The sequence below is a fragment of the Ictalurus furcatus genome, chromosome 20 (genome assembly GCF_023375685.1).
Source record: "Ictalurus furcatus strain D&B chromosome 20, Billie_1.0, whole genome shotgun sequence".
Lineage (NCBI taxonomy): Eukaryota > Metazoa > Chordata > Actinopteri > Siluriformes > Ictaluridae > Ictalurus > Ictalurus furcatus.
Genome location: NC_071274.1, coordinates 21,711,527 through 21,732,687, shown reverse-complemented (window position 1 = coordinate 21,732,687; position 21,161 = coordinate 21,711,527). Strand labels below are relative to the sequence as shown.

At 41.8% G+C, this 21,161-nt stretch overlaps 1 protein-coding gene across 1 annotated transcript; it reads left to right on the top strand.

Annotated features, from left to right (window-relative positions):
* Nucleotides 1-277: 277 nt before the first annotated feature.
* nyap2b (neuronal tyrosine-phosphorylated phosphoinositide-3-kinase adaptor 2b) lies at nt 278-17,592 on the top strand. The gene is made up of 6 exons (XM_053651330.1): nt 278-513; nt 7,351-7,610; nt 10,946-11,977; nt 15,229-16,245; nt 17,157-17,254; nt 17,377-17,592. Exons 1-6 carry the CDS (start codon nt 332-334, stop codon nt 17,590-17,592), a joined length of 2,805 nt encoding a protein of 934 aa, XP_053507305.1. The 5' UTR covers nt 278-331.
* The last annotated feature ends 3,569 nt before the right edge of the window (nt 17,593-21,161 follow it).

Here is a 21,161-nt window from a genome sequence, read left to right as displayed (position 1 = left end):
CATTGTTATTTTTTTAAAACTCTGGTCAATGTTACAGAGAACCATAGACATAATTATAGAGTACTGTAATGAGATTACATGTAATTCAGTATTTTCCACTCCTGTCTGTGTCAGAAGTCAGCGGGAAAAATGGAATTGGCGGACAGAGTGTTACCACAATGCCCCAGAGACAGTGATGTAACCTCTAATGGCGGCAATGATGCAGCCATAATCACCACATCATGCTACTCATATGACTGATAATACACACGCTACAATGAGACAAGAGCAGGTCGATAAACAGGAGAACGTTGTGTGTTGTGTGTTGTGTGTTACAGGAAGTGCAGTTGGCATGCCCCTGACCATGATGAGCTCCAGAGAGGAAGAAGCATTGCGGTTTTTCCAGTACGTCGAGGACAGCGGCCTGAGGGCGTACAGCGGCGTAGTGACCCGTGACCTGGTGTGGAATGAGAAAACCCGGAGCGTTCCGGAGAAGAACGACAAGAAGAGAAAGCAGGAGGAGGTTGTTAAAAGGTTGGTTGAACATCCCTCTGTGAAGGTCCGTGAGATGTCTGGGGCGGAGCGTAATCGGAAACTTTTTCACGATTTTTCCTGGTCGGTGTAATGAGCAAAGCGGATTCCAGGTTATCCGATGAATGCGCAAATGTGATTGGTCAAAAGGTTGAACATTGAGAGAAGGAGTCTCCAGTGTCAGCGCTTAGTAGCATAACAATCGGTGGTAAAGCTGTAAGTCTTAGCGACACACAGACGACGACCCAAGGGAAGCGTGGCGTAACAGTGTTACTGCTTTGGTGTAGCGATGGCACGGTGCCATGGTGTGGAGATGCTGAGTGGGTGCGTGTCCTCTCGCCTCGGAGCGTGATTAATTTTTCAGCGGTGGACATATTTAGGGCTCGTCCCCGTTCGCAACTCGTTTTCGTCCTTGCCAGTGGAAACCAAGGTGGTGTGTGAAATAGGAGTGCAAAGACCAGTTCAGGTTGTGTGTACCGGGGAAATGTGTGCATGTCAGTTCCAGTAAAGTGGGCGTGGCCTTGTATTTCTCAAAGCACTTTTTCGTGTATTCATAAAAAAAGATTTTGAGATATAAAAAAAAAAAAAGCCAACGCTAAACATGTCTCTGCAGATTCGACTCTTCACTGGGATAACACTGAATGAACCAGAGGTCAGCATGGCCTTGCATAAGTATTCACACCCCTTGAACTTTTCCAGGTTTTGTCGTGCTCTAACCTGGAAATGGACTTAATTAGAATTATTTGCAAATAACAAAGTAAAAGTTGTAATTGTGTAAGTATCCCCCCCCCCTCTCCCCACCATCCATGTGGAACCAACATACTGTAAGTCACATTGTTAGCTGAATGGAGTCGACATGCATAATTCATGATACAGCCGTATCATAGAGAATGTAAACAAACAGCATCATGAAGTCCAGTGTACTATCAAAAGAAAAAGACCGCCAAATAAAATTTAAAAAAAAAGTTCTGCAAAAGTATTAATCGGTGAGAAAAGCTTAAGAGGGGTGAATATTTATGCACGGCACTGTATATGACGCATCTTTCTTTGTGCTAATTCTAACGTTTCTCTTCTCAGCTGGCTGTGGTGTAAATATTTCATCCATATTGGATAGAGGAAAAACAAAAAAAAACAAAAACAACAAAAAAAGATTTTTCATGAAGCATATAAATGGGTCAGTGAGACGACCCAGATTTTGCGGGGGGGGGGTTGAGAGAGAGAGAGAGACAGAGAGAGAGAGAGAGAGAGAGAATCTGTCAGTAAGAGCTTAAGTGAGAAAAGCGTGCTAGCAGGCGATGTTGTTCTGCCTGGTGACAGCTGGAGCAGCCACGAGCCAATCAGAGTGCTCCGTTCGTTTGAGGGGAGGAGGGTCTTGCTGCAGGTTCTGACATTTTATTGGCTCACTGTGTCTCTGGGAGTGAACAGCTGTGCACCAAAACACAGATCCAGAAGAAGAATTGGAGACACAAAAAAATCGGTTTCCTGCATTATTTTTTTTGTCATTGTCATTTTACTTCCATTTAAAAGCCCACCCCTACACCCCTACACCCCCCCCCCTCCACACACAGCACCTCCTCCCCCCACCCGCACGGAGACGTTTGGCTTTGTTTTGTTTGTTTTATTGTCCGAGTGTCAGGTGTGATGCAGAACCTGACCCGAGGCTGTAATATGGTAATGACAGATCCCGTGTTCTCCATTGCACCTGTTCCGAGGACTGTTGCTGCCGGTAGAAACGGGCAGACGTGTTATAAATAAAACACTCAGCTGTCATACACACACACACACACACACACACACGTGCCAAAATGATGCAGTCTGGTAGTTCACAGCCCACTTTCATTCCTGATAGGGTCTGTTACTGTCCTGGTGAAGATAAAAAAAAAAAATCTAATGGTATTTAGGTTGCTGTTACAAAATATCTGATCCTAAACATGTTTTATGGTTTCCCCTAATGGAAAAATTCCATCCATTCCACATGTGGTCATAAGTTTATCGTTTTCAACATGTCATCATGTGATCACATGAAAAACAGGTGAAGGTACAATTTACCATGTTATGTCCTGAAGTTATGTGACATCACGTGAACAATAAATGAATGAATCATATGAAAAAACCAGATGTGTCGAAGAAACTTGCGGAAAATGAATCCTGTGGGGGGGAAAAAACATGAATCATGTGAAAATAAATGAATCATGTTAAATGAGCAAATGAATCACATGTAAAGTGTGTGGAAAACACCATGAGAAATGAATCATGTGAAAATAAATGAATCATGTGAAAATAAATGAATCATGTGAAAAAAATCACGTGAAAACAAATGAATCATGTTAAATGAGCAAATGAATCACATGTAAAATGTGTGAAAAATAACCATGAGAAATGAATCATGTGAAAATAAATGAATCATGTGAAAATAAATGAATCATGTGAAAAAAGAAACATGGGAAAACAAATGAAACGTATGAGAAAATCACATGAAAATGAATAAATACATAACGTGAAACTACATGAATCATGTGGTGGGGGGGGGGGTCAGATATGAAAACAAATGAATCATGTTAAATGAGCAAATGAATCACATGTAAAATGTGTGGCAAAAAAACATGAGAAATGAATCATGTGAAAGAAATCACATGTGAAATGAATGGGGGGGGGGGGGGGACGTGTGAAAGCAAACGTGAAAATAAATGAATCGTGGAAAAAATAACATCTAAAACCAATGAATCATATGAGAAAATCACCTTTGGAATGAATCGTGGGGAAAAAATACACATGAAAACAAACGAGGCACGTGAAAACAAGTGAATCGTGTAAAAGAAACTCACATGTGAAAGCAAATGAATCATATGAGAAAACCACGTGATATGAATCATGTGGGGGGGGGGGGGCGGACGTGAAAACAAATGAATCATGTGAAATGAACAAATGAATCAAGTGAAATGAATCATGCGAAAATTTTGTCCAAAACGAATCATGTGAAATAAGCAAATGAATCACATGTGAATTGATTCATGTGGGGGGAAAAAAACATGTGGAAATATGTTAATCATGTGACAAAATCACGTGAAAATAAACAAATCATGTAGGCTTAAACATCACGTGAAAATAAGAACACATGCACTACATGTGAATCATGTGTGCAACCTGTAACGTTCATGTGATTTTTCTGTAAGGGTTACTTAATGACATTTAAGGTCTGGTGCTCTCTGATAGGCTGCTTTAATGGTGCTGTAATGGACTCTGTAATGATCTTATACATGGTTATCTAGATCAATGGTTCTCAAAGTGGGGTCTGGAGACCCCCAGGGTCCGTGAAGCACATCCTTCTCGTTTTTTTTTTTTTTTTTTAATTCACTTACAATGATGGAAATCACAGCCCACTATGATCAGTCATAGTTATTATTGAGATAAATATAGTTATTAGTTATTAGGTATATCCTAATAACTAATGTTTGCTCACATGATTCATTTCTCACGTTTTTCCCCTTACTCATTTTACATGTGATTCATTTGTTCATAAAACATGATTCATTTGTTTTCATATCTGATCCCCCCCTACATAATTCATGTATTTTCACGATTTATTGATTTATTTTCACGTCTTTTTCTCAATTACTTTCACGTGATTTTCTCATATGATTCATTTCTTTTCACGTGTAATTTTTTTTGCCCCCACATGTTTCATGTATTTCCATGTGTGTTGCCCCCCCCCCCCAAGATTCATTTCCCACGTGTTTCTTCCACACATGATTCATTTCACGTGTGATTTTCTCTTCTGATCGTTTATTTTCACGTGCCTTTCACATTTTTATGCTTTCATAGTTACAGTACATTTAAAGTTGTGGAACGTCTGCAAAAAAACAAAAACACAAACAAGTTCGTTTCTGTTATCGCTTACGTTATAGCAGCTCCACCAGGGAAAAAACAATCAAACAATTTTTTTTTTTTAATGTGTAGGCAATGTTTTTATAGCAAACCTCACAGTCATATTGTGTATTGTGAAAAATATCTTCCAGGATTGTGATGGAATTTTTTTTTACCCCTACTTTTACCCCCTGCTGAAAAAAAACCAATCGAAACCCTCATAGCATTTGTAGTGGGTTTTAATGGTTATAATGGGAATTGTATTGGTTTTAATGGAAACTGTAAAGTTCCCAGTGGGTTTCTACTGTTCATTTGTTGCTTATTATTGCTTGGCATGTTACGTCTAGTGGATACCTTTAAGGATCAATAATGATAATGGTATTTGTAATGGAAACCATTAGAATTTCTGCGATGGTTTCTATCGTTTGTTTGTTGTTTTTTCAGCAGGGTTATGGGTTGAAATCCGAAATATTTTCTTACAGAAATGTAGTAGACAGTTAGTAAGCTGGGTTGCGATGGCTGAAGCGGTTCAGGCGGTGCTGAAGAGGTACGGAAGTCATGACAGAGTGAAACTTTGTCAGCTCTGAGGCCGAACCGAGCCGAGCGCACAGCTGCTCTAACATCGTGCTCCTCCTCCTAATGAGAGCTTAATGCCTGGTCTGTCACATGTGTGTGTGGGGGCCTTGTCAGTCGTGTGTGTGTGTGTGTGTGTGTGTGTGGACTGGTTGTGCCGAGCAGCAGTAGCAGATTTGGTGTCTGCTTTTGCGCAGGGACCTTGTTGCCAGGCAAAGTTAAACCCCTGACCAATGAACTCTTCCCTTCCAACTCCTGCTGTTCACCAGCTGTGGGTTTGTCTCTCTCTCTCTCTCTCTCTCTCTGTGTGTGTGTGTGTGTGTGTGTTTGTATGTGTACACACACACACATGTTCAGGTCACACAAGGAAACCTGCCTGGTGTTCCTTGTTTTTACATGAGTAAGGCTTGAACTGAGGGACGGCAAACCGATTTGCTTCATTTCTGATTTTTTTCATTCGTTCAAATGTCCTGAAACTGCTATAAAAAAAAAGAAAAAAAGAAAAAAGATTAGAGGAATGATCTGATGAAAATCTAATCTAATTACACGGAGCTGAAAGGCTAATGTAGCGAACAAACGACAGAAATCTCGCCTAAAACGTTTGCTGTGTTGCAGACATTCCCCAACTGTTACTATAAATGGATTTAAAAAAAAGAAAAAAAAGAAAAGAAATATGATGTGTTGTTCATGAATTTTTTTTATTTTTTTTAAATGGATGATTTGCAGTGGTATGAGAGGAATAAACACATTTGGGACATGTTGTTATTAGAAAAACGGAACCTGTGCACTGATGTGTATCGTACTATGAGTTCAAGATTGTACAAGATCCCATAGATGGTGTATATTCTGTCACACTATACACTGTATATATATATATATACATGTGTGTGTGTGTGTGTGTGTGTGTGTGTGTGTGTATAAGCGTATACAATACGACCCTTCCTGATTCCACTTGTAAGAGAAAACCCCACTGTACTGCATCAGCAAGCCCACAGGCCACAGATTCCCCTCGGTTTCAGCCCAGTCATCCTCGTACAGAAATCAATTCCCGCTGTGTTGTGCCTTTCACCAGGTCTTCCTGTGTGCGAGTGCGGCCCGGCATCCAGCACTACAGCCAAATCAATTCCTCTGACTGAGCCATTTACTCACATGAGTGATTCCAGCACGGGATAAATTAGCAACAGAGGTGCTGATGGGAAAAAAAAGACCACACACACACACACACACACACACACACACACACACAAAGACACGAAATGGATAAACAAACTACACATCAGCGAGCAACGGTGAGGACTCAAGTGCAACACGTGGGTTACTGTACAGGGTCTACTGAGATCATAACGCAATTATTTTGCTTTGCTTGTATTTTTCTCATTTGTTAGTCGCTTTGGATAAAAGCGTCTGCTAAGTGAATAAATGTAAATGTATAATGTAATTATGATGCAATAGCAACTGCCATAGCAAAGAGAGAAAAGAGTCGCACGATTGTCGGGAGATTGCAAGCTCGAATCCCGACAACACCACAAACATCTCTGGTCGTGAATACACGAGAGCAAAATTCGCTGTTGTCTCTGGGTGGGAGGGGCATACCCTGTCTCCTCTGCCAATCAGAGCGACACTAGCCAATCATAGACTCCTATGAGCTGATGTGGGGGGGGGGATAAAAAGCAGTTTAGATGTGCTCTGTTACAGAATATTTTCTCGACATGTTGTGATTGGACAGTAATTTTTACACTTCCTATTGCAGTTTGAAGTTTAATATAGAGATCCCTCTTAAAGATATTTTCACTGAAGGGGAAAGGGCACAGGACGTGAAAGACACACATTTGCTTCTGCTACTTTAGTTACTATCTAAAAAAGTAAAGCGACTCATTTTTTTTTTGTTGTTGTAAAAATCGTCTAATTTTCTTCTTGTGACTCTGTTTTGGGGCGGAGCTAATTTCAGGGCCAGAAAAATGAACATAGAAGTCTGAAACCTGGAAACTAGAAACTAGCAAGGCTGATTGTATGGCAAGGTTGTAAGTCACAGATTTTCAGGGGTATCTTTAGAAAGTTATGCTACCTCGTTCTAGAATTTTTAAAAAATGGCACCTTTAAAACAATATAGTGATGATCTCGCCCGTGTCTCCGTGCTCACGTTGTACAGTTTTCCAGCATTTGCAGTATTTACAGACATGGAGATATGCAATGTGTAACATCATGCAGTTATGTACGTCATAATATATGTCACATGTAAACATATGCGATATTTGGCACTGTATCAAAGGACGAGGTGAAATTTAAGGTGTCCGTATTTATAGGCGTTTACACAGTCATGGATGCTGACAAAACCCAGACTCAGCACTATATCAGAAATCTCTCTCTTTCTCTCTCCCTCTCTCTCTCTCTCTCTCTCTGTAGGACGAGTGAAGAGGTGGCCGTGGAGGGGAAACACTTGCGTATGGGATCTGCGAACATGTCGGAGCAGCAGCAGTTTTCCGTTCGCTCTCAGTCCCTTAACTCTGTAGGAGGAGTAGAGGAGGAAGAGGGCAGCCCGAACTCCCGCAAACAGCCTCCACCCAAACCGCGCCGTGACCCCAACACCAAACTCAGCGCCTCCTCGGAGGCCGTGGACCACAGCGCCACCACCTGCAAGGGAGGACACTCCCACAAGTGGGATGGTAAGTTTACAGTCCAGATCAACACATAAGAGAAAGTGAAGTCTGTGGAACCAACATGAACAAACGATGTCCCCGAGTTCGTCTCTGTAGCCTGAAGATAAAAGTGTGCACGTTATTTCATGATTTAGTTCTCGTAGTGCTTTTCTTGCACGTGAACACTTTTCTTTCTTTGTCATTTTTTCCCCCATTTCTTTCTTTCTTTTGTTTCGTTTGTATTTATTTGTTTTTTTAATACGTATTTTATATTTTATTCTTATTTGAGCTATTTATAATTAATTATAATTTAATTAATTAATTTACATTTTCTTAGTTAACTATACTTAATTAAAATGTTTGAAATTAATTTTCTTTGTTCCTTTATTTATGCTTATTTTCATTCATTCATCCATATATCTACTCCTTTTTATTTATTTGTTTGTTTATATTGAATTTGTCTTTAATTAATTGATTTATTTACAGAATTTTCTTATTCGCATACTTATACTCACACGTCATTTTTCTTTCTTTCTTTCTTTATCGGTTTGTTTGTTTCTACGTAATTTGCGCTCATTTATTTCCTGTGCAGTTTGCTTACTTGCATACTCATTTAATGCGTAATTTACATAGGCTCTGAGTTCGTTTATGTGCACTTCATTTTTATTTTACTTACTTACTTATTTACATATCTATTCATTTCATTTCATTTCATTTGTTGCAGTGTTGTGTTAATAAATAGTTATTTTGTGTTGAGGTCATTTATTAATTTATGTTTTCTTTTCATTTCATTTGATTTTAACCCAGAGTTTCAGAGTTCAAGTCGGTTTTACACAAATTTTATACGAGATCTTCCTCGACTTCTTTATACAAACAAGACTGAAGTGTACTGAACTGCCATCGAATGCTCCACCTGCCCATCTTCCATCAGATTACCGCTACTGTACATCGATAAAGACTTGAATGCTTGCTCTGGTAGCATCACTATTTGGGGAAAAAATGAACTCGTTGATTGATCTCTCACAGACCATGACCTGGACATTATAATAACACCGAACCTCGTCAGTGATCTCGTGCCAGATGTCAGGCTATGAATGAAAGCATCGTTGCCTCAGGCGTGAACTGTGCATCGCCTCGCGTCGGGCGGTTAGAAACACATCCTTGGCTATGAATAAAGCGTTGTTCACGTTCTCTTTGTCTTGTAATTACACACTCATTGTTCTGCATGGCTCCGTTTTTAATACTAGTGTGTTATTTTTACAGCAGACCCCCAGTAATCACGTTACAAGACCGCACCGTGCAAGTTATTCGATTCCAGAGCAAGTTATTGGGTTATAGATGTTATTTTTGGTGGGGGGAAAAACCACAATACCAGAAAAGGGGCTGGAAACAATTAGTCTTCATGTGTAATATCGATGGTGTAGTGCTTTTTAATCTGATTAAAGTAACATTAAAAGCATTCATGTGCGCAAAAAAGATGTTCGTGTACGGTTTAGTCACGGTAAATCAGATAAAATTAAGGCAGAGGTTTGTGATCTCAGTGCAAAGGCGTTTAAGTGTAGTGAGGAGTGTGTTACTGTAGAGATCACAGCATGCACGCACGCAGATCTTCCTCAATGCCACGGCAACCGACCCACAGAAACAGAGAACCCCCCCTCTCAGTGCTCCACCAATCCCGACGCGAGACACCAGCTTCAGCCAATCAACAGTGAGCTGACGAGACGTCAGGGCGACACAGCAACCTATCCGGATCGAGCCTGGTGTAGCCTAATCCAATAGGGGACTGACAGTGGTGGGATGTGTGTCGTTGATAGTTGTGTGTTGCGAGGAGGAAGAAAAGAGGGCGGGACAGATGGATAGGGGAGGAGCGGCCAGGTCAGGCGGAATTCATTCAGAATGAGAGATTGACCTAGATTTAGAGGAGATCTTGGAGATGGGGCGGGGCTAAACAGAGACAGGGGACGGGGGAGGTGGAGAGGAAAGATGAGCGCATACCAAAATGCAGAAATGCAGAAATACCCCCCCCACCCCACCCCACCCCCCGCCCTTTACACATCATTAACACATCAATAGTGATTTTTTTTTTTTATTAGAGCACAGGCATGTGTAGGGGCTTGAAAAATGACTTTAATCTCTCCGCAGTGCAATTTAACCTCCTTCTCGCTTTTATCTGCATCCTCCATGCCTTTTTTTTTCCAAGATAAGAGCGCGTACAGTAGTGTATCGACCGGGGAATCAATGCAGCAAAATCGGGGATAAACTTGTGCTTACACATAAACAACAGAATATAGAAATATCAAAATAAAACAACCAATTTCGTTTGGTAGCGTATAATTATTAACGTCTTCCTTATACATAAATCAGAAAGTAGAATATCTTGCCAAGTACGCTTTTACATATTTCACTGAGCTGAATTTCGGCTAATTCCAATAAAGTGAGGAATAAAACACTTGGGGGTGTAATGTTATAGGAAAATAATCGACAGCAGGGTATTGTGACGTCGATCTTCTTATAGCAACATGGAAGTTGTTTCAATCGGTATAAACAAACGAATTATATTATCGCCGCAAGTCTGTCATAAGGTTAGTCGGGACACTGTTGGGTTTCTGTGTGAAGAGTATCGTGAGTCTGTGGTTAGCTGCCGGCGAGCAGGGCGATGGGAAAGGGAAGGGGTACAGTGATAAAATGGACAGCACAACTAAAGCTTTTTGGATAGTAAAACATCAGTATTCAACTTCCACTGGAAAATTCGAACTTTTAAACCTAGTAGGCTGGGTAAAAAAGAAATAACTATGAAGACCTGCAAATACTTAAAGCGCTGAGTGTCTACTTTCCTATGAGCCATTAAGCACTACTATGGAGTTTGACATCACAAATAAATTGACTGCTGAACACGGACACCTCCAAACCAGGCGGCAATTCCATTTTTTGGAATTGAAAAGAGTTAAGGAAGGACATTTTGTAGTTTTATAGTTCGCAGGACAAGTTAGTTCCTGTTAGCACTCACACTATAGCATCCCCTCTGTGGTGAACCTTTAAAGGTACTACGTAAAATTCTGTAACAAATGTACTCTTTTTGAACGTTCTCCTAATTGAAGAATGCTGAGGAACCATTTTTAAGAGTGTACCCTTAGTCACAGTTTCATGGCCTCACTTATTTTCAAAGATCTTACTCAAAGTATTCAATTAATGCTTTATTGCAGTTCCACTCTGGGAACGGCAGATCATGTATCCAACCATTTTTGTTTCTACTCCTTGTTTTAGATATACAAAACAGGTGGTGAAGGTGACTTTACCGCCGAAACTACAATGCTTATGCTAATATCTGATCCTTGTCCCCCCCCCCCACCCCGTTCATTCAGCGACTCAGGGCTGCAGCGAGGACTGTAGACGAGTCCCACCTCCGAAGCCCAAGAGGAATCCCAACACACAACTGAGCACTTCCTTTGATGACTCCTACATTCTGAACTCAAAAGACTCCCCAATGGCTCTTTCTCCTATTTCTCCTGTTTCTCCTCCACAACCTCAGAGCCCACAGCAGGACTCAGAGTCAGAGGAACCTGTTTATATTGAAATGTCAGGGAATGCAGTGCGAGATCCGCCCTCTCGTTCCGAGCCTGACGAGCCAGGCGAGGCTGTCTACGAGGAGATGAAGTACCCCGCTTTTGATGACTTTGATTCACGCTGGGATTTTTTGGGGTACCGTGCTCAGTGCATCACACCATGTCCATCTGATATGGACATCCATGCTGCCGTGAACTACACCTCCACCCCTCGGAGCGCATCCCATTGCGACATCCCTGCCCCGTTCCCCAACCTGCTAACCCACCGTCCACCTTTGCTGGTCTTCCCACCGGTGCCTGCACAGTGTTCGCCCAATTCTGACGAATCCCCACTCACGCCGGTGGACGTGACCAAGCTGGCCATGTTAGAGAATGCCGCCTACTCAAAGTCTCCGTCGTCCTCCTCCTCCTCAATGGAGCCCCTTAGTTCTGCCTCATCCTCTCACCTCAGACGGGCTGAGAGGGAACTTACGGCGACGCCCACTATCACAGTCTCAGGTCGCTCTTCGGCGCCACCGTTGCCATGCGCTCTCTACAGGGGCTCCACAAGCTCTGCAGGGGCTCAACGGAGCCACTCGGCATGTCCGTCTCCCGTCAGCATGGGCCGCTGCCTCACGCCACTCAGCCTCATGAGGGCACCACCATTCGAAGGGAGCTCCTTCAGTGGAGCTGCCCTGCCACCACGACACCACAGCTCGGCGCAGAACGTTGCAGCAGGACGCTCACGGACGCCCACCAGCCCTCTGGATGAGCTCACCAACTTGTTCACCAGTGGCAGGAACATGCTGAAGAAGAACTCCAGCGGACGGAAGAGCAAAGAGCCCAGTGAGAGTGAGTTTAACTAATGCCTGACAATCGATGGGTTAATCAATAGGAACTAAATAAAGCAGTCAATGAGATAAGTGATTAATTAGGTCTCAAAGCTGTTTACAGTCAGAATGAATGACTGGCAGTCAAATGAATGCAGTGATTTTCTGTTAACCAATTAGAGCAGTTGTAGGGAAGATATAGCGTTAGCAAGATAAATCAATCTCATGGCCTAGCCAAAGCCTCCAGGTTACCGAGTAATAAAGAACTAGAAAACTTGCCTACAAGGACTAATTATGAAACTTAAAATGTTTTTTAAAATGTAAAGCTTATAAAAGGTATCAAGCACTAAGAGAGGTATGACAACTAGCTCCCTAGGACAGTGCCACATAATTAACTGTATCTAACGACCTTAATAATGTTACCAAACTTGCTCATTTGTCCATGCTTAGTATCTTTTAAGCATTTCAGCTCCAGGTTGTAAAAAAAGGTTCAAACGGGTTGGGTGTGAATACTTATACAAGACACTGAATCGTGTTAAAACAGTGGAGTACCACCACCCTGCACTTTCTGGTGTTTTCCCTACTCTAAATTCTCCTAATTCAGCTCATCATCTAATTTGCAAGCCTGAACTGGGTTAAACTGGGTGAGCTAGAGGAGAGAAAACAGCGAATCGTACAGTGCGGATGACGGCACCCATTTTTCCATCAGTGCTCGGGGGATTTCTGGCCTGCTTGCTCTACGAGCTACTTTAATCCGAGAGCTGCAAATAGGCTAGTGCAGATCATATGATATTAATCCGTGGAGATTAAGAGCCGGAGCAGTATGTATAACTCCATGGCCTGTTCTGGAAGCATTAAGCTACGGCAGCATATTACTTCTACAGTACATATGTGAACAGTGTTTAAACCGTGAGCAGCACAGTGCTGAAGAAAGCACCGTTCTACAGAGAGATTGATGTGGTGTCAGACGGATTTGCATTTTGGGCTTGATAGAGAGCACTCCCAGTGTTTTACATGGTCGTTTGTGTTCAGCCAACATGTACACCTTAGCTGGAGCATTTAGGATTTTTGACCCCTTGGTACAGCGTTACAGGAGACACCTGTAACCTTGTTATCTGTATACAATTCAGTGCACTAATGGAATAGTGACAAGCTACAAGCTGTCGCTTCAGGTGGACTTCATCTCTAGACCACTGACCTCACTGAACGCTTTCCTGAAACAAAGGTCATTCAAAAAATCGCCCCATTCATTCTACATGAGCATTGGTGAATTTGTAGATGCAGCACTGATATCTCAGTGTGTGTGTGTGTGTGTGTGTGTGTGTGGGAAATAGCATGTGCATGAGCTCTTGTTGGCAAGCTTTCGCTCCTCATGGTAACAGAGGAAGGGAACTCCCTACTGAGTCACTCTCTGAGGAACAGCAGACCAATCATGATGCAGGTCACAGGCACTACGTTTCAGCAAAACACATGAAGTTCTCAGAGGAGAAAACAAGCTCTGACTGAGATAGTGCTGTACTACCTGCACAGACATGCACGCTGATAAATAAATAAATAAATAATAAAAAAACATTGCTTTTTTCACTTTCAGCTCATGCAATTAGTCCAGTGTTAATTAGGGCCGTGGCCTGATTTTTTCCCCCCGGCTGTTCATCATCATGCAAGCTTAATTTCCTCGCACTGCTTTTAAAGCATAACCATAATGTAGTTTTATTACGTTTTTATTTGGTACTGCCATGTGAGGCGTGTGGTCATCTGATTTGACTCTGTTGTCATTTTCATATGGCTTAATGTCAATTTGCATTCGTTCTCATGCAGTATTTGGACACGGTTAGCGATCGTGCTTAATCGGAACATCATCTGTCTTGGTTGAAGGTGGAAAACATCATCAGTAACTCGTTTATCAGGCCACCGATCAATGACGCGCAAATTAAACTGCACTGGCCATGGGCTAAGAAGCCCTGAGAGAGTGTAGAGAATAATGACGGTCATTTATCGGCAATTATTAAAAGCTCATTTGAGGAACATTACATGACACACTCTTTGTTTCGTATTACTCGGTTAAGCGAGAACAATGGTTTCATACATGTCGAACAGTTTGGTGGAGTACAGGGGTGTAATATCACCATAACATGTACATTCCAACGTTTCTTAACATGTAAGCACAGCAACTGTAAAAAAATTAAAATAAAATAAAAAATACCAATAAATCAAAAACCATCTAGACTGAAAACGTCACTGATAATGAACTGCAAAGCAAACTTGCATGGAAAAACAAGCTCAAGTCATCTTTAGGAGCAAAGTGACACCAAGTGGCCAAATGCTATTCACAAGCAATGTAGTATAAATGAATAAAACAAACAAACAACAACAACAAGATAAAATAGCAGAACTTTCTGATGTAGGGTTGTGCACCTGACTGTTTTTTTTAATCGCGCTTCCATATGGCTTCTGAAGGATTTCTGACCAATCCTACGGTACCCCTTCCTGCAATTATTAGTTCTGTTAGTTCCTGCCCACAATATTTTCTAATGATTTTAGTTGGTTCTAATAGCCTGTGCATTTAAACCCGAGTGTTCCTAACCAACCTGCCGTGTCCAATACATTCCCATGTTAAATAAGTTCACATTTTCTTGTAAGCTGAAGGGGATCCTTCTGAGCCCTTTCTGAGCAGGGACAGACAAACAGAATAAAGAAACAAAGATTCATGACTGTTTGTAATGCAAGCTTCATAACTGACCTCCTGCTCCCACCTGCATGAAAGTAAAAACCACCTGCTCTTTTGATGTTGGGTCCAATGGGATTCCAGTCGTAATGCACATCTATATGCACATCTCTATGTCAATCCCACCAATTTTAGAACCAATTTTAGGGTGTGGCGTAATATTTTAATACGTATGTTTCTTGACATCACCCTGACCAATACTCCCAGCCTGCTACACCATTCAAGCAGGACTATATACAGTAGAGTGAGTATGAGAATCAGAATTGTTCAGTGCAGCATGTACAATTGATCAAAGTAGGCTACATGGCCTGGTTTGCCTTTTGATTGCTTCCTCAGACTGAATTGTGAGTTGGTTAAGGGAAAGCTTAGAGAAGATTAAGACCACGCACTTTATATCTAAAGGGGAGAAATTGTAGCAAAGACCAACATTAACCCAGTTAAAAAACAGTCAATCACAGATTCAGGTCCTCTGTGGTAAGGAATAACCTATTATTAAATGTTCCAACATAAATGAAGGTCTGTAAGCTAATGATTTTGTTCTCCAAAAGGTGAAGCCAAAGGGAAGGGCCATGGTTCTGAATCCAAACGGGAGCACAAGGAGCGAAGCCATCATAACAAGGAGTCAAAAAGGGACAAGGAGCGCAGCGGGAAATCCTCGCACCGACGTGAGGGCAAAGATCGAGAGCCTAGCGGCATAGAGGCCTTACAGAGACGTGACAGTAAAGACAGAACCGGCAGCAATGCAGAGCCAATAGTGAGACGTGATAGCAAGGACAGGGGCACCAATGTGGAGCCATTACCGAGGCGTAACAGCAAGGACAGGGGCACTAATGTTGAGCCGGTATCAAGGCGCAACAGCAAGGAAAAGGGCAGCAATGTTGAGCCGGTATCAAGGCGCAACAGCAAGGACAAGGGCACCAATGTCGAGCCAGTAGCAAGGCGAAACAGCAAGGACAAGGGGTGTAGTGGTCCAGAGCTACTTCCCAAACAGGGCAGCAAAGACCGAGGGTGCAGCACCAGTGAGCCCATAGTGAGGCATGACAGCAAAGACTGGATCAGTAACAATATCGAACCTTTACCTAGACGCGACAGCAGGGACAGGATCTGCAACGGCTCAGAGCTCATGCTCCGACAAGACAGCAGAGACTTCATGAGGAATGGTCTGGAACGACATGATAGCAGAGACCGAAGTGGTTATGGGCCAGACTTGTTAACCAGGCACAGTGGTAAGGATCAGGGAAGATCTGGTCTGGAGGGTCGGCACAACAGCAAAGAAGGAAGAAATAACAGTTTGGATTTTCTTCAGGGTAACAGCAACATGGCAGACTCTGGATGGGACTGTAAGGAACGGGTGAGTAATGGGACAGATGTTGTAAATAGGAGAGACTACAAAGATAAAGGAATTCACTTGACAGAGCCCCATCACAAGAGTAAGGACAAAAGCAGCTACAGTACGGAGTCCCCCAAAGCACATGACTGGGATACAAGGTCCGGACCACAATCCAGTATGTCCAGCCGGAGTAGACGATCACCTGTTAGTCCTACCACAATGATGGGAAATTCTGGTGAGTAGTGGACTGCATATGATGGCTTCATTAACCTATAGATACCTTACTGTTTATGAAGCTTTTTGGTCATCCAGGTAAATTAAAGTATAGTAGTAGAAAATCATGGACTAGATTTGTGGTTAATTTCACAAATCATCTGAAAAGTATCATTAATTTTACTGAGGAAGAACTAAGAAAACCCCTTGGCAGGGCTAGTGATCTTATTTGCAAAGGGCTGGTGTGACTGCTGGGTGGCATGGCAGTACAGCAGGTAGCCTGAGCTCAAGTTATTGTCAGTTTGGAGCTTTGTATGTTCTCCCCTTGTACACGTTGGTTTCCTCCAACCTCCCAAAAACATGCCAGTAGGTTGATCGGCAACTGTAAATTGCCACAAGTGTGCGAATGCGCACGTGCATGGTGCTCTGCGATGGTCTGGAGTCCCGTCCATTGTGTGTTCCTGTCTTGCCCTGAGTGTTCCTGGGGTACGGTCCACCACAAATTAGGGATAGCATTATCTGAGAGGCATGAATTACTCTGAGGAAGAACTAAGGCAGCCCCTAGCTGGGGGTCTCAATCTAGGAAGGGGTTTTCATTCCACCCAAATAGGAGCCACACCTAAGAGTCAATTGAGAACCACGTAGTTAGCTGACGGTGCTGATCATCAGGTTTTGTTGCAACAGTGTTAGCTAATACAAAACCAGTACTGAGATTAAATAAACAAGTGCTTTATGGCGTGGCTTCTGCTTGATTGAATTAAAAACCTGCAGAAACACTAGTTCTTGAAGGAAAAGATTAACAACCCTTGCTCTATGATGAATGGGGAGATTGAGGAGACAAAACTTGACAAAAATTGTTCTTGGGCACTTTTACGTGATAAAAGTGTGTTGTTTAACTGACCAATCTAAATGGATTTCCATCTCTTTTCGCAGAATTAAAGATGGTCCCAAAGGTAGCCCAGTTCCTGTCCACATCACTCGCACCGTCTCCATTAGGTACACCTCAGAGACGACCTTCAGAAGCCCAAGAGGTACCAATAAATGTCTTTGTAGTTACAGATTTCTTGCACCGTTGCAGCATGAAATTCAAGGACTCCTGCCATATAATCCCATTGATATTAAAGATGTTATTTCTTTCTGTCAAAACTTGCAGATGCCACCCTTCCCCTGGGTATGTGGCGACAGTACCATGATGGAGACAATTGAGAGGAAACAGCGATTGTGCCGTGAGATCCGGGCCCGTCAGCGACCCCCTGAACGGAGCCAGACGGAAAGCATGCCTAGCTGCAAGAAAGCCAACGGGCAAAAGAAATACAGCCCACCCCCATATCCCTCTCAGACTACAGTCTTTTGGGACACCGCAATCTGATTGGTCGCTTAGCACTTCAGGATTTAGCTTTGCTCCTCCCACTGGCACCAAGATGAGGGGAGCACCCAATCATCCCCAGCACTGTTTCTGCTTAAAGACAGGCAGTGGGATTAACCTAGCAATATTTCTGAGCGTGCCGATCATCAGGTTTTTGTATTAACCTTTATCTAATATTTTTGTATTGTGATTCCTTGTAAATGGAACCTAGCATTAACAGATATTTTCTAAACAAAATGAATATCTTTGCAAAGAATATGTAGAGTTAGCACAATGCAGGTTGTTCTTTTGTACTTTTTCGCTTTTTTTTCTTTCTTTTTTTTTTTTTTTTTACACTGCAATGCAAAATACGAAATGGAACCATTAACTTTCACAGGCCTTTATCTTTCAGACCTCTAAAAATTTCTGTGGTATATTGCCATATTTAAAAATGAAGTGTATTTTCACATTGGATGTGAAATTGGACTAGGGCTAGCTTTCATTTTCGCTGCCTTGCCACACTATGGATTTGATAGGAATGTGCAATTAGATTTGATCAGATTTGTTTTTATTATTTATGTTTTTATGTAAGCTTTGGCGTTAGTATGCAAGGCAAAATCGAAGGTTTTGTATGGTATGTAAGCATGAATGAATTCAATGTACAAACATGGCACAGCATAAGGGTAATCAGTACATGTTTATTTAAGGGCAATGGAAGATAAAGACTAGGATGTAGACTAGGATCCCTTTTATCCTATGGAACCTAATCTTATTGGGTGATTTTTCTGTTTGTAAATGGCAGAAGATGTTGTGGTCGTTCCTTTGGGCCTGTGTTTGCCCTGGGATTAATGACAATCTGTAACCTTGAAGTATTCTTTAAATCTTTAAACACTATTTAAAATGTTTCGTGCTTGTTTCAGAAGGTTTTTAGAAGGAGGTAATTTATTGGCTTGGTCACGCTTACTGTATTTATAAGTGTGATAGGATGGATTTGTGATGGACACAATCAGCCCTATTTGGGCATTTGAAACCAATGACCAATGGCTCTCAGCTGGAGCCTTAAAGGACGTAGCAACTGTAGCTACTTCACTCAGTAATTGGGAATAATGGAGGGAAAAGAATGCACTTCCATGATCATCTGCATCAGTTGGTTGGATACTTGTCACCCTCCCTCTACCTCAACCATTCAGATTAGTTCAAGTGATTATTCATCTCTAAAGTATTTTTGGATCTGGGAGTTTGGAGTCAGGGGTGGACAAATGATAAGAACATTAGTTAGCCCACTGGGAATGCGAAAGCTCCAATGTGCTACCCAGTCCTGTGTTTTGGTTGCCTGGAAACCTAATTGACAAGGCTAAAAAGTGGCAGCTAACATAAGGTAATGTATGGTGAGCTAGTTATCTAGTTAAATGCATTAATCCAGACGGAGGGAAACAAACGAGTTTATGAATTACCACAGAGGGGATGTATGTGTAACCATAGAACTCATTCTCTTCTGATGTAGCGTGAAGGTTTTGATGTAGCACATCTCTCCATATGTTCAACCACAAAGTGACTGTGCGTCATGCTAGAAAGAGAATTATATGGCCGCTTTGCACTAGATTTGCTTTTTCTGCTTGTGTCAAACTACTGATTTGTCCACCCCTGGAAGTGAAACCCATCCCCATCCCCTCATTCTTGCCATGAGCTTCATCTAGGTCAAGGTAATGCCTGTACACTTACTGTAACTAAGTCCAAAGGTATCAAACCGTGTAGCCAAGCTAACACTAGCTAATGCAGTGTTCGCATTTGTAAGAGTAAGAAATTGTGTTTATGTTTCTAACAGCTTCATACTGAGCTTACAGTTAACTAAGTATTAACACATACAGGCATTTTGGAAAAGAAAAAAATGGTGTATACGCACATAATCACAGGCTCCTGGTCAGTTTAGTGATCCTAATAAGACTGTCTTTGACTAAATCATGTTTTACACTGTGCATTTCAATGGTCTTTTGAGATTATTACTTGTCACAGTGTATGAGATGATCCCAATAAAATCGTGGCCGAATTCTATAACAGACTGAGCGATAACGTTGTCCATGTCAGATTTTACAATGAAGATCCCCCGGTATAATAACATTAGTGTTATGCCTAGAGAAAACATGTTTTAGAAGTTGTGCATGGCACGGTAAAAAGGGACGCCATGGAATGCACATTCTTAAAAGTGAACCTGCGGTAATAAGGTCAATCGTACAGTGTAAACCTGGCTTACAGTTGCAATCAAAATGATTCAACCCCCATTGCAAATCAGGTTTATTGTCAAAGTTTACAGACTTCCAGCTGTTTGCAGTGAATAAATCAAACAAAAGCAATTGAAATAGTTTAACACAATGACTACTTCAAGTGGTTTCCTCAAATTCAACTGAAAATGCAACTTATAATGATTCTCAAAATGATTCAACCCCTTCATGGCAAGCATCTTCATACTTAGTAGAGCTCCCTTTTGCTGTTATGACCTGCTGCAAACGAGATGCAGAGCTTCTGGCAGCCTTCCTGAGGAATCTTAGCCATAACTCAGAGGATGCAAAGCAGCCCCAGAGCATCACCGAGCCACCACCATGCTTGACTGTAGACAGAGTGTTCTTTCTTCATTGTTCTTCCTCCAGACATACCACTGATCCATCGTGCTGAATAGTTCCAGTTTTATTTCATCACTCCACAGAACAGAATCCAAAAACTTCTGTGGCTTATTTATATGATTTTGAGCAACTTTTCTTGTGCTTTTGGGTCAGTAGTGGTGAACGTCTTGGAGTTCTGGCATGGAAATATGTGTTTAGTACACGCCTTACTGTGCTCACTGAAACCTCAGTGCCTGTTACACCAGGTCTTGCTGCAGGTCTTTTGCAGTCACTCGAGGGTTTTTCACAACCTGCCTTCTCAGAAATCTACTTGCAGCCGTCGATAGCTTCCTTTTTCTGCCCCACCCAGGTATTTCATACATTTTCTACCCCTAGCCAGTTCAGATATTTCATGTGTTCTAGCTCAAGCACACCTGGTGCAACTAATGAAGCCCTTGATTAGCTTGAGACAAAACCTGTTTTGCATATTTGTGCTGTTGTGAGGGATTCTATTCATTGAATCATTTTCAGACTGGAGAAGTCATTATAAGTTGTATTTTCAGTTGAATTTGTGGAAACCACTTGAAGCATTCATTGTGTCAAACTATTTCAATTGCTTTTGTTTGATTTGTTCATCGCAAACAGCTGAAAGTCTGTACATTTTGACAATGAACTTGATTTGCAATTGGGGTTGAATAATTGCGATTGCAACTGTATATGAAGCAAAAACACAACATCAGAGTAGCCGTAACTATGGTATGGTTGTTTTTTTGTTTTTTTATCCCACATGTCTCATGCAGGTCATTTATTACATGATCGTTTGACATTCACTCCAGAGTTCCCCAAGGGTGCTGGTTAAGGAATGCTGTAACAATGTACAATTTCTCTGTATGTAAAATGTGCACTGTGACTGGTAGAAAGACTACGTCCTTTGTCTTATTGCACTGAGTGTTCTCTTATCTGTATAGTAATGTTTGAGGAAACAAAAATGAAGTA

What these genes read in the sequence shown, in the direction of transcription:
- nyap2b (XM_053651330.1), top strand. Translation starts at nt 332, where the DNA reads ATGCCCCTGACCATGATGAGCTCCAGAGAGGAAGAAGCATTGCGGTTT. An exon ending in CAGGAGGAGGTTGTTAAAAG is followed by an intron (nt 514 to 7,350) that starts GTTGGTTGAACA and finishes CTCTCTCTGTAG; the next exon opens with GACGAGTGAAGAGGTGGCCG. An exon ending in ACACTCCCACAAGTGGGATG is followed by an intron (nt 7,611 to 10,945) that starts GTAAGTTTACAG and finishes CCGTTCATTCAG; the next exon opens with CGACTCAGGGCTGCAGCGAG.